Raw genomic sequence first — 12,546 nt, 5'->3', positions numbered from 1 at the left:
TTTGTGCTAGAAATGTTGCATAGGACGGTGCTAACAACAGTTCTTTCCCTTGCTGCTAAAAACATGCCTTTATATTGACAGTCATGTTTCTCCCAATTCTTTGACACATGAAAATAGGTCTGAAATAAACTATTATTATTTAGCCCATCGTTCTCCATTCTAAAAAAATTAGTATGCCCCTTTCAAGGGCTCCTTGCCAAAGCCCGGGTGTATAATGTCTGCGGCAGCCCCAGTGTGAGGTTAGCCTGAACCCACACTGGCTTCTCTGATCACGACTCAGTCCACACTGTCAGCCTACTGATCCACTCTGGTGTGTTATCTTGGGGACCAGCACCAAGCTCATTTGCCAGCAGCCTGCAGAATCTGTCACAATCTCAAATTGAGGTCTGCATTTTGCCAATCTCTGCTCTTATCGTTATCCATTTTTAAAAAAAATATCACAGAGAGCAACTATGAAAACTTAGACATAGTTTAAGTAGCTGGGTGAAATGAAATAGTTCAATAAAATTAAATAGCTCTTAGGGTCCTTTGGACACCTGGAACTTCAGTTCATTGTCACTGGTACTTATCTCTTTTCTACTCAGCATTTTTCTCAAGAAAATGTGAAAAGTGGTATGTTTAAAAAGTTACTTTCTTGTTAGCACAAATATTTTAACAACATGGTTCCAACACATATAGTAACCCTATTCCTACCTTGCTGTTCTATATCTGAATATTACTTTGAAATTATTTCCTTTACTTTAAAGAAGATATATTTTACCTGTGATTTGATTTTTTAAGAACAGAACATTACGTTGCCAGTGAGCCAACAACAAAGTTAGTGTCCCCCCTGCCAGAAAGACAGCCGACCCAGGGAGCCCTGCACCGCAGGTGAGCTAGTGGTGCCCTCCCACAGCCTGGGACCTAGAAGCTCTTAAGGCACATCGAGGTACCCGCCAGGGCCCAGTCTCCTAGATGGGATCTTCCAGATCGGACATGCTGTAAACATAGCCCAGGGCGTGGCTGCCCAGCTTGGTACAGTTCCCCAGGTGTTGTGGATGTTCATCCAGACATTCTGTTGTAATTGTTTCATATGCTATTACTAATAGGGACATTTCAATCTTAATATTGATAAAAATGAAGTAAATATTTTTGTTAAACAGGAAATTAGTTGTCTACCTGGTACATCATTAGATGATACTGATGATGATACTAGTAATTAAAAAACCTTACATGTTCTTTTATTCCTTCATCCATACATCAGCATTTGTTGAGCCTGTACTGGGGACCAGCCACCACACCAGGTATTCAGGACACACTGTTGAGTAAACAGACATGGATCCTGGCTCTCTCGGAGCTTATAAAATAGTGGCAAAAACATAAAATACGGTGAGTCCCTCCAGCAGTTCTATGATAGGTAGTGACAAGAGAGCCAGGTAGCAGGAAGATCAAACAGAAAGGCTTTCTGAGGAGGGATTATTTAAACCGAGACATGAAGGATGAGAAGGAGTCATTCAGGCCAAGAGGAAGGAGAAGTGTATCCCGGTCACAGGGGAAAACAGTATGTGAAGACCCTGAGGATAGACAGGTGTGACTGATTATCTTCATATTAGAGGTAAGACACTGGAGGACCTTGAGTAGGATCACATGGGTAGTAAATCACTCTAGCTCCCTGATTCCAAAGCCTGTACTCCAGCCTTCTGAGTGTTATTGCCCCCTAATTAAAGGATTAGTCTCTATAAATTCTTTCTTTCCTAACCCACATTTAGAGGTTGTTAAAATTCTGCCTATCATATGTCCTTTCCCCAAAAATGCTTGGATAGATTTTCTTTATGCATATTGTGTCCTAAAGGCAATTTCTTAAATAGTCTCTGTTGTGTATTTATCAACTGGAGTTGGTATCCTTCTGCCCACTGTCCCCGATATTTGTCAGTGTCTCAAGACTTGTTTGGTTTTCAGAACTCTGGGAGGAGTGCTACTTGCATCAAGGGAGTAGAGGCCAGGGATGCTGCTACCTGTGCCACTGTACAAGATAGACCCCATGACAAAGAATTGTCCAGGCCAGTGTCGTAGCTTCGAGGTTGGGAAACTGTTCTATTACATGGTCTGTTTGGATATCAGTTTATAACTCTGAATACAAATTCATAAAAGGCTTCCCGTCAAAACCTCTACAACCCCTTACTTACCTAAAATATTACACAGAGGACATCTCTTTTCTCTATGGCTAAATGTGGACAGTCCTTCCAGCTATATCATTCTAGGGGCAACTCCCCATTTTTGTAGGCTCTGAGTTGGGAATGGTGGGGAGAGGCAGGTATGATTTTTCAGGAAAAGCTCCCAGAGTTGGGAGGAATTTCAGCACTGGAGGCGTGACAGAGACATAGCAGGGAGCCAGAGATGGTGGCAATGGCTTGTCACAAGGATCATTCCTAATCAGTATTAAAAACTGCGGGAGTGCCTGTATCTACTTTTTCTTCTGTGCCCTTTTTGCATTTGACATGGTAACTAATAAAATTCATCTGATTGAAAATTCCATGGATTCAATCTTGTAGCCCTTTCTATTTTGGCCACATGTATTTAACTACAAAAGTAGAGCGGCAGCTAGAACCTGGTGTTTGCTGTGCAGCATGTTTCACTTAGATTTAAAAATAACTCTTCTATGTCTACAACCAGGATTGAATTTTAATTTGTAAACCCTAGTGTGCATTTGTGAGGGGCCTGATTTGTTACCTGTGGGCAGCAGGACCACATTACAAAGGCCCAGAAATACTCAGCAACATAATAACAAGCCTCTCGGTACTCGGGAGGCCGAGCGGCCAGTTCCTAGGGATGCTCTGGCAGATGCTGACAGGGTCATTGTCCCGGCAGCAGCATGGTAACTGGCAACCAACTGTGGCTGGAAAAAAAAAGAGAATTTTATTTCATTTGCTGCAGACCTCCTAGACAAAATCCCTCCTGACTTCCTAGACAAAAAATATTCACTTAAAAATAAACCTAAAAACTGGTCTTCTAGAAAAGTAAGGCCTGTTGAGACAGTTTACAAAATATAGTCACAATTCTTTTCTAAGTAAAAAAAATCCTCTGAATGTTTAGAAAAGGAAGGAAGTTCACAGATGTCTAATATGTATGAGTAATTCAAATTCAATAGGTGTTCGTATTTTACTTTAACAAAAAAGACTGTTGAATACGAGAAATGGAGCAGCCTAATGCCACTCCACATTTTGGCTTCCTTCTGAGTGCCCAGCATTTTTAATTGTTTTTTTTTACTAGATAAAATTTCTTAAAATCAGCCTTTCCATAATGACTTGATTATAATTAAAGTTCAGGACTAAGAAACAAAACACCCAATCAGAACAGAAAAAAAGAAAAAAGAATCCCCAAATGAGGGTAGTGTAAGGAGCCTCTGGGACAACATCAAGCATATAAACATTCACATCGTAGGGGGTCTGGAAGGAGGACAGAGAGAGCAAGGAATTGAAAACCTATGTGAAAAAACAATGAGGAAACACTTCCCTAACCTGGTGAAGGAAATAGCAAGTCCAGGAAGTACAGAGAGTCCCAAACGGAAGGAAACCAAAGAGGCCCACTCCAAGACATATCATCATTAAAATGCCAAAGGTTAAAAACAATAGAGAGAATCTTAAAAGCAGCAAGAGAAAATCAGTTACCTATAGGGGAACTCCCATAAGACTCTCAGCTGATTTCTCAACAGAAACTTTGCGGGTCAGAAGGACTTGACAAGAAATATTCAAAGTGATGAAAAGCAAGGATGTACAACCAAGATTATCTACCCAGCAAAGCTATCATTTAGAATTTAAGGGAAAAAATTCCAAGACAAGGAAAAGCTGAAGGAGTTCATTGCCACCAAACCAGTATTACATAAAATGTTAAAGTGTCTTCTTTAGGGAGAACACACACACACACACACACACACACACACACACACGAATAATTGTCCTGGCCAGTGTGGCTCAGTTGGTTGAGGTGGCACCCCAGTCACAGAAGGGTTGCAGGTTTGATTCCCAGTCCAGGTATATGCCTGGGCTGCAGGTTTGATCCTCAGCTGGGGTGTGTGTGGGAAGCAACTGATCGATATTTTTCACATCAATTTCTCTCTCTATTTCTCCCCCCTTTGTCTCTCTCTAAAAGCAATGAAAAATGTCCTCAGATGAGGATATATATATATATATATATATATATATATATATATATAAAATAAAATGGCAGTAAATGCATAAATATCAACAATTTAACCTAAAAAAATCAAAATAAACAGACAAGCAAAACAGTGGCAGACTCGTGGATACAGAGAACATTTTGGTAGTTGTCAGATGGGAGTGGGGTTGGGTGGGGGGCAGTGAGGTGGGTGAGGGGATTAAGAAGTATAAATCGGCCCTGGCCAGGTGGCTAAGTTAGTTGGAGCACTGCCCCGTACACCTGCAGTCACAGGATCGATCCTTCGTCAGAGCGCATACCTAGGTTGCAGGTTTGATTCCTGGGCGGGGTGCATGCAGGAGGCAGCTTATTGATGTTTCTCTCTCACATCAATGTTTCTCTCTCTCTTTCCCCCCTTTGTCTCTCTAAATCCAATAAACATATTCCTGAGTAAGGATTTTTAAAAAGAAGGTACAAATCGGATTGGTAGTTGCAGAGTGTTCCTGGGTGTGTGAAGTGTAGCACTGGGGAAATACGGTGAACGGTGCTGCGTAACTAGGTGTGCTGTCCAGTGGGTGCTGGACTTGTCCAGCTGATTATTTGATAAGTTATGTGATGTCTGATCTTTGGGGTTGTATATTTGAAACAGAACACTGTGTAAATGAAAAATAACAACGTGAGAAATTAAAATAAAAAAGAACAAAATAAATGAACAAACAAAACAGAAACAGACTCATAGGTGCAGAGAACTGGTGCTTGCCGGATGGAAGGGGTGTGGAGGTGGGTGAAAAAGGTGACGGGATTGCGAGGTGCCATTGGTAGTCATGTAGCGCAAAGCAGCCACAGGGATGCAAAGTACAGTGCAGGGAATGCAGTCCCCAAAAAAGCAGACTAACAAACCGAAATTTTTAAATATAGCTCAATGACAGTCTATTGCTTTCTAATAAACCATCAAACATGTAATTTAATTATTAAAGTAGAAAGAATAACTTTATTAAATACTCTTATTCAAGCACGTCCAGTATTTTAAGAAACAAAACAAAACTTTGTAATAAAACAGAGCTTCTCAGCTTCAACACCACTGACATGTTGGCCCGACCAGCACCTCAGGTAGGAAGGAAACACTTCAAAGTCAATAGAATGTGTATTTGTTCCTTTCCTCGTATGAAAAACTAGGAAAAACATTTTATTTTACTCATACTCAACTGAATGTGAGAATAATACTGTCATCTTGTTCAAGTATTAAATGTGTTGATTATGTTAAAACTATAATTTTGCATAAGATTTAACAGCCACTCATTAGTAATAAAGATAATCACGATACCTAGAATTTATCACACCCTAAGTCCCAGTGTTCTAAGTTCCTTACATGTGTACATCTAGTTCTTTTTAAATGTCCCCCCCCTGGAAAGTCCATGTCTGCTAATTCTTTCCTTTTGCTTGAAAGCAACCATGCTTGCTCACTGCTTTCCTGACTACTTCTGTTTCATTGCATCCCCCTTGACACCATTAGCTAGACCTTCTTTCTTATGTCTGAAACCTTGTCCTTGCTACATCTGTTCCCTCTCTTCCTCTTAGGTCGTAACTAAACCTTCCTCTGCATTCTACTATCCCTCCCAAACTAATATTCTATCATCCTCCTTCCTTTCAGTTACAAATGTCCTGGAAAATGTTGGCTCCCCTGTCTCCTTCAATTTCTGCATCAACCATCTTCTCTTACACTGTTCGTCAACTTCCTATTGGTTCCTGTGATGTAATTGTTGAATCCAGCAACCTTTTCTTGCTCCTCATTGCCCTTGGCCCTCTCATCATTGGGACATTTTTTGATATCTTCTCCATCTTTAAAGTATTGTCTTCCTTCATTTGGGATTCCAGTACTCTCCCAGTTCTCTTGTCCTCTCTAGCTTGTTAAAATGTTTTCTCACCTTCTTATTCTTAAGCTTAAGAATCATCTGAAATTCTTTCCTTGTCTTCATCAAAACATGCTATACCCAGTTCCTCCTTCTGAATTGTCTATTTCTGGAGCCTAATGGACCATCCTTTCCTAAATCACCTCTGGCTGGAAGCTTTAGTGTGATATTTAATGCTGCTTTCTCCCTTGTGCCGAGAGTCCCATCAGCTCTCATTCATTCATCCTTTCCATTCTCACTGTCATCGCCCGGGAGGGGCTTAGAGCACATCATGCCTGAATTACTGCACCTGCCGCCTAAGTGGTCTTTCTACCGCTGCTCATTCTCTCCTCTTCAGTTCACCCAGTACATCACCCCTGGACTACCTGTCAGAAATCACTGCTTTGAATATTTCCTTCTCTTCCCCCATCTCAGGATTTCAACCATGGCCCATCGCCTGTCAAATAAAATAAAAACTCACTAAACCTTCACAGAGACTTTCCAGCTTTATCTTCCACTCCTCTACATGCTGTTTATTTGCTGTTCATCACAGCAGCAAATAATTTTTTACACCTCTGGGGCTCTCTGCCCATGCCATGTGGAATGCCTCTCTACTCCTGTCTTAGTCCATTCAAGGAAAACTTGGAGTCTGCATTAATTAGAGGGACTCCCATCTAATTACCCATGGTGCTAAAGTTTCTCTCTCTATTGTAAGCTCTTTTCACTACTTCTGTAGCTTTTATCACATGTTAATTTGTTTTACCTAAGTACAATAACTTCTCATCTGACTTTATTGAGAGGTTCTTGGAAACAACATAAAATGAAACCACTTTTATCATAAGCTAATTGATATGAGTAAAGTTACTATGGCATCTCATCAACATTATAATGAAACAATGTTCAACAAAATGACATTTTTCGAAGACCTGCAATACATGTTTTATCTCATACTATTTCACCAACTGGATAGTAACCCACCTTGCCCCTGTTGCAAGTTCTCCAGTGGCTCTCCACAGCCTTCAGGATCAAGTTTAAACTCTTCATCTCAGTGTATGGGTTTCTCCTCATCTGATCTCTGCCTGCTCCTCTTCTTACAGCGCCCACACTCATCTACAGGCACCAAAGGCCCAATTGGTCCAGTTCACCTGCAGTTCACCTGCAGTTCTCCAAGCATCCTACATGCATTCATGTCTGTTTTGCCTTTACTCATCCCACTTCATCTGCCTGGGATGTTTTGTGTCACTGATTTTACTGGCCAAAGATGCCTCTCTTTCAAGATTCAACCCAGGCGCCGCCTCCTTCAGGATGCTCGTCCCTGACACCCAGCCCATGAGATGCACATCCTTCCTGCCTCTGCAGGACCTTGGGGTACGATACTGCCTTTGTTCATCTGCTGACCTACCTACCTTTCCTAGGGGAACATAAGTTTCCCAGGGGCTGCAACATCTTCAGCTTCCCACCTGTACTCCTAGCACCTAGCCTAGGGCTATTGATGTAGTGAAATGAGGCAGGATTGGCTTGGGGAGGCCAGCCAGGTATGTAGATAGGTCTCCAGAAGGCAGCACTTAGGTGAGTTTGCCATGACTCAGGGCCTGGCTTTGCCATGACTGAAGGCCTGGGAACTTGTCTTAACATATTATGAGAGGACCCATCTCACAAAGAGAGAATCTTCTGAACCAAGCTCACAGAGGCTACTATATAAAATTGGCATGCCTATGCTCTAGTTACTAAGGGGTGTGTTAACTGGACTATTGCTGGCATTAACCTGCCCTTGGCATTCTCCCCCTGTGTATATGCCACACAAAAAGCCAATTCTATCATTGTATATTTGCAACCAGTTCCTTTTATTTCACAATGGCTAATCATATGAATTGTGTGTGGATTTTACTAGCTCGCCTGTGAAAGAACAAACAACCTTATTTCTAAATTCTTGGGGAGAGATGGGAACAGTTCCCTGTAGTTTCTAGGTATTGATTAATAAGTCTTTAATAAACATATGTGTAATATTGCTGATTAAATAAACAAATTCAGATCCTGCCACTGGTTATAAGAAAGCTTTGATTGCGAGGCTAATTGTGGCAAAGTAACATAGAGACATATTCCATCTGACCTCGTTACTGGAAAACCACATCTCCCTTTAAAAACGTCTTTAACTCTCTGACACATTTCTGTTTTTCTTCACGTTCTCCCCAGCCATTCCCATTGGAAGGCAGCACCGTGTGTCGGGGACCTCACGGGCACGTAGCCAACTGAGCTTTCACCCTGCTCTCTCTGCCTACCTGTCTCTTCTGCTGCTCTGACTGCTGCCACCACAAGCCCTACCTGTTCCCCCTTCCTCCAAAAGCAGTTTTATTTCTCCTCCTTTCTGAGTCAGAACTGCACCTTGCAGCTCTCCTCTGAGGTAAGTGGTCCAGCACAGTCTCTGCTGAGACCTTGGAGGCTGCACCTGGTACCTGCACATCTCCGACTTCTGCCCTGCATGTTTTAAAGAGATGTGGCTCTGAATAAAGTGAAAAGATGGGGATCCCTCATCCAAGTGATGTTAAAATGAAGTCAGTTCACAGGAGAAAATCAGCCTTTTGTAACAAAGTACCAAGCAGGCTGTTGGTCATGGATCATGTGGACAGAATTAGGCTGATTCTTTTTTTCCATTGTTGGTTATTGTTATTATACTCACACCTCGATGGGCAGGCTGTGGCTATACAATACCAAAATTCAGTGCCACGATGGTTTTTTAACTTTGGAGCAAGATAAATACATTTCTGCTTACTTATCAATATGAGAAAAATCCAGATTTCAGTGTTTAATGTAGTATGGTCTTTTTACTATTTTAGATGACTGTAAATTATTACCAGTTTGGTAACTTTACTATTTGACAAAGTAAGACTAGGAATTTTTTGTCTGGTGTGCCTTTTTCTTTCTCCCCATTTTCCACTAAATATTGTCACGTAACTACATTTGCATAAATCGAATTTTTCACATAAATACATTTCACTTCTTATCTGTAGTTCCATACTTGTCATTAAGAAAATTTAGACCTTAAGCAAAGTAATGAAATAATATCTGCCCTAATTTTTAAGGACCTACAATGTGTATGCCAATCTCTCTGCAAGGTGTTTTGTGTATCTTAAATATAATACTCTGAAGGGTTTAACCTTTAAACAAACCTCCCATTTTGCAGAGGAGGCTACTGAGGTTAAGGAGCTTGCCCGAGTCCCAGCACCAGGGCAGAGCAGAGTTCAGAGCCCGGCCCACCTCGCTTCCCCGCACACTCTTTTCCCTGCACCATCCCTGCTTCCGGGGATCGTGTCTCCAGGAGGCCTTGCCACAGCCTCCCCCACCCACAGCACAACCCTGTGCAATGAATATTAGATTGCTTCCAGTTCGTCCTTCTCGTTCTGTCATTTTCCACTGGTGGAAGAGAAAACTACTTCAGTGGCTCTATCAGCCTGTGTCAGTCCTGGGCTGCCACATATAAAACAGGATGTTGTGTGACTTCAAAAACTGTCACAGCATGGTCATGAAAAAATAGGTCTTTGGAAGGAGATAATAGTGTATTTTAAAAACACACATTTGCAAAAGGTAAGAGTTCCTTCTTTTTTATGACTGCATGTTATTCCGTTGTATAAACGTACCGAAGCTTTTTTATCTGCTCATCTCCTGATGGGCACTGGGCTGTTGTAAATCTCGGCGATTGTAAATAACACTGCTGTGAACATAGGGGAGTGTGTGGTCTTTCAAATTGGTGTTTCAGGATTCTTAGGGTATATTTCAAGAATGGATAGACCTGGAAATTATTATGCTAAGTGAAATAAGACAGTCAGTGAAGGACAAATACCATATGATCTCACTTACATGTGGAATCTAATGAACAAAATAAACTGACATACGAAATAGAAGCAGAGGCATGGACACATGGAACAGATTGACAGCTGTCAGAGGGGAGGGAGAGGGGTGAATTGGGTGAAAGAAGTTGGAGGGATTAGCCCATGAACATATATGCATTACCCATGGACACGGGCAATGGTGTGGTGATGGCCAGAGGGAAGGAGGGGGGTGAGGGCTGGGGGTGGGGGGTGAATGGGGACATCTGGAATAGTGTCAACAATAAAAATAAAGGTAAAAAAACGAACAGAAACACACCATGAGTTTGCCGCATGGTTTAATCTGTGTGTTTTTGTAGCCAAGGAAGAATACGAAGATGGAATTGAACGGACATGCGACACTCTCCTTATGTGCATTGTCACGGTCCTGAACCAGGGCCTCAGGAACGGCGGTGGCGTGGGGGACGTGCTGAGGAGGCCATCGAAAGACGTAAGCCGCAGGAGAACTGTTTTCTCGAGACGCACATAATTGTTTTCTTTAAAGCCCCTCTTAATGCTATTTACAATACCATTTTTTGTTTTCAGGGTACCGTCTTGTGTCATTTGCTTTCAAAGTATCATGGTAGCCATTAAGCCCAATTCGTTGAATGCTAGGCTTACACAGAAATCACTGAAAACCTGTGTCGTTAGTGGGCTCACGTGGTTGTTCCAAGCTCGAGCTGTGCATTGTATTTCAGCAGCCGCATCACGATGACAAAGGCCGTGGAAGCGCCGTGGAGGAGCCGAGTGTTCCGCAAACAGGCTGCCTCTCGCCTGTCAGCTGTCTCAGGCAGGAGGATGTCCTCTCTGCCTCCGAATATGAGTAGCCTTCATGATTTATCCGTGATGAATATAAAATTTAAACAAATCCTAACAGGATTTCGTATCTTAAAATGGCAAGGCTGAGAAATTTCTCATTAGCTGTAAAATCTCAAGCATCAGGCTGGGCGGTTGGGGAAAAATCTCAGTCCTCCAACCGGCTGGCTGGATCATGTTGCCGATTCATCTAATGCTTCCTCATCTGTGATGTGGCTGGACTACATGACCTCTACTGTGTACTTTAATCCTGTTCATCAAGTAGGAATAGCTTGAGCTATATGTACTTGACCCTATAAGGCCAAGAACAAAACCCACTCCAGAAACTGATGAATTGTTAGGTCCTTCCCAGCTCCCTAATCATTGACTTCTGGAAATGATATTTGTATACCTTTAGTGCAACTTCAAGGATGCAACCGAATGCACCAAAATGCATTGAGCAGAGTGACAAAGTGGTTTATAACAAAAAGTCGGCCCCTGTTACAAGGTGGGAGTAGAGGGAGTGTAAGTGCCAGAGAATAGAAGGGGTTCTGGGAGGAGGCTGTGGAGCTTTTCTCATTACATTTAAAGAAGTTGAAAGTAGAAAGTAGGTCTTATTTTTCCATCTCAGAATACTGTTTATATTAATTTAGCATATATTTATTGAATACATTCCCTTTGCTAGGCAATATGCTAAATCACCACACCTTGAAAATGTTTATGTATGCATATATATATATTTTTTTAATTTTCATTTCAGGAGCCCTTGTTTGCTGCCCGAGTGGTATATGACCTTCTTTTTTATTTCATTGTTATCATTATTGTTCTCAACCTGATTTTTGGTGTCATCATTGATACTTTTGCTGATCTCAGAAGTGAAAAACAGAAAAAAGAAGAAATTCTAAAGACAACCTGCTTCATCTGTGGTAAGTGTTCTCAAAATACTAAAATAATAGATGAAACGGCCCAGCAGGGGCTTGAACAATGTTTATTTTTCATGCTTTAGGAAAATCATTTCACAAATGAGAGCTGGACTATAATTCTGAGCATTGGACTGGGATCCTCTGTTCTATAAATAGATAGAAGAATTACATCTCAAAGCTATCTTGTCATTATTCCTGCAATTTCTTTGATCCTTTGACTTTAGAATACGTTGTGAAATGCCAAAAGGTTCTATAAACTGACAGATTTTTCATCACAGTAACATAGTGATTAAATAACAAAATGATTATTTTATGTTGTTAGATTATGAATCCACAGATGCTGTTTCCAGCAGCTTGAACTTTTACGCACTGGCACTGTGCTTTCTTTCAGCTGTGAACTGTGCTGCTTTCTCTCTGTTTTTCTTCTCCCCTCCCCTCCCCTCCCCTCCCCTCCCCTCCCCTCCCCTCCCCTCCCCTCCCCTCCCCTCCCCTCCCCTCCCCCTCCCCTCCCCTCCCCTCCCCTCCCTCCTCCCTCCTCCCTCCCTCCCTCCCCACCTTCTGCATCCCTTCCTCCCTACCGCCCTCTCACACCCCCCACCTTTCTTCCTTCCTCTTCATCTTCCTGCCTTTCCCTGCTTCTTCCTTCCTAAGGAAGAAAGCAGAGTCTTCTCTTTACATGTCTAGGTTAGATGGAGGAAAGCAAGGTGGAGAGGGAGCCAAGGAAGATGCTATGCAATGGTTTGGGGATTTGGGGGCATGAACCATTGTATCAAAGGATGAGTCCCACAGAGATAAAAAGACACTGCCCTGAAAATCTTTCTGCATGTCTCATGGTCTTATTTTTGCATTGCTTCCTCTGAGCCCTTGTCTTCACAATCAAAGTAACTATTATGTAAGCAAATTACCTCTGAAAAGTGGATGTTTTGGAAGAATGTATCAGCA

The 12,546-nt window shown here is 41.9% G+C and overlaps 1 protein-coding gene across 2 annotated transcripts in view; it reads left to right on the top strand.

Moving 5' to 3' along the window:
- The window catches only part of ITPR2 (inositol 1,4,5-trisphosphate receptor type 2), a 444,505-nt gene that overhangs the window by 376,939 nt on the left and 55,020 nt on the right, over positions 1-12,546 (top strand). For both annotated transcript variants that reach the window (XM_037144844.2, XM_053662176.1), the window contains 2 exons: positions 10,207-10,337; positions 11,442-11,607. In XM_037144844.2, coding sequence (XP_037000739.2) covers positions 10,207-10,337; positions 11,442-11,607 — 297 coding nt within the window. The remainder of the gene's footprint in view (positions 1-10,206; positions 10,338-11,441; positions 11,608-12,546) is intronic.

The sequence above is a fragment of the Artibeus jamaicensis genome, unplaced genomic scaffold, assembly GCF_021234435.1.
Source record: "Artibeus jamaicensis isolate MK-2021 breed Jamaican fruit bat unplaced genomic scaffold, CSHL_Jam_final contig_233, whole genome shotgun sequence".
NCBI lineage: Eukaryota > Metazoa > Chordata > Mammalia > Chiroptera > Phyllostomidae > Artibeus > Artibeus jamaicensis.
The sequence above is the reverse complement of the archived record's forward strand: the minus strand, read 5'-3'. Positions and strand labels throughout refer to the sequence as shown.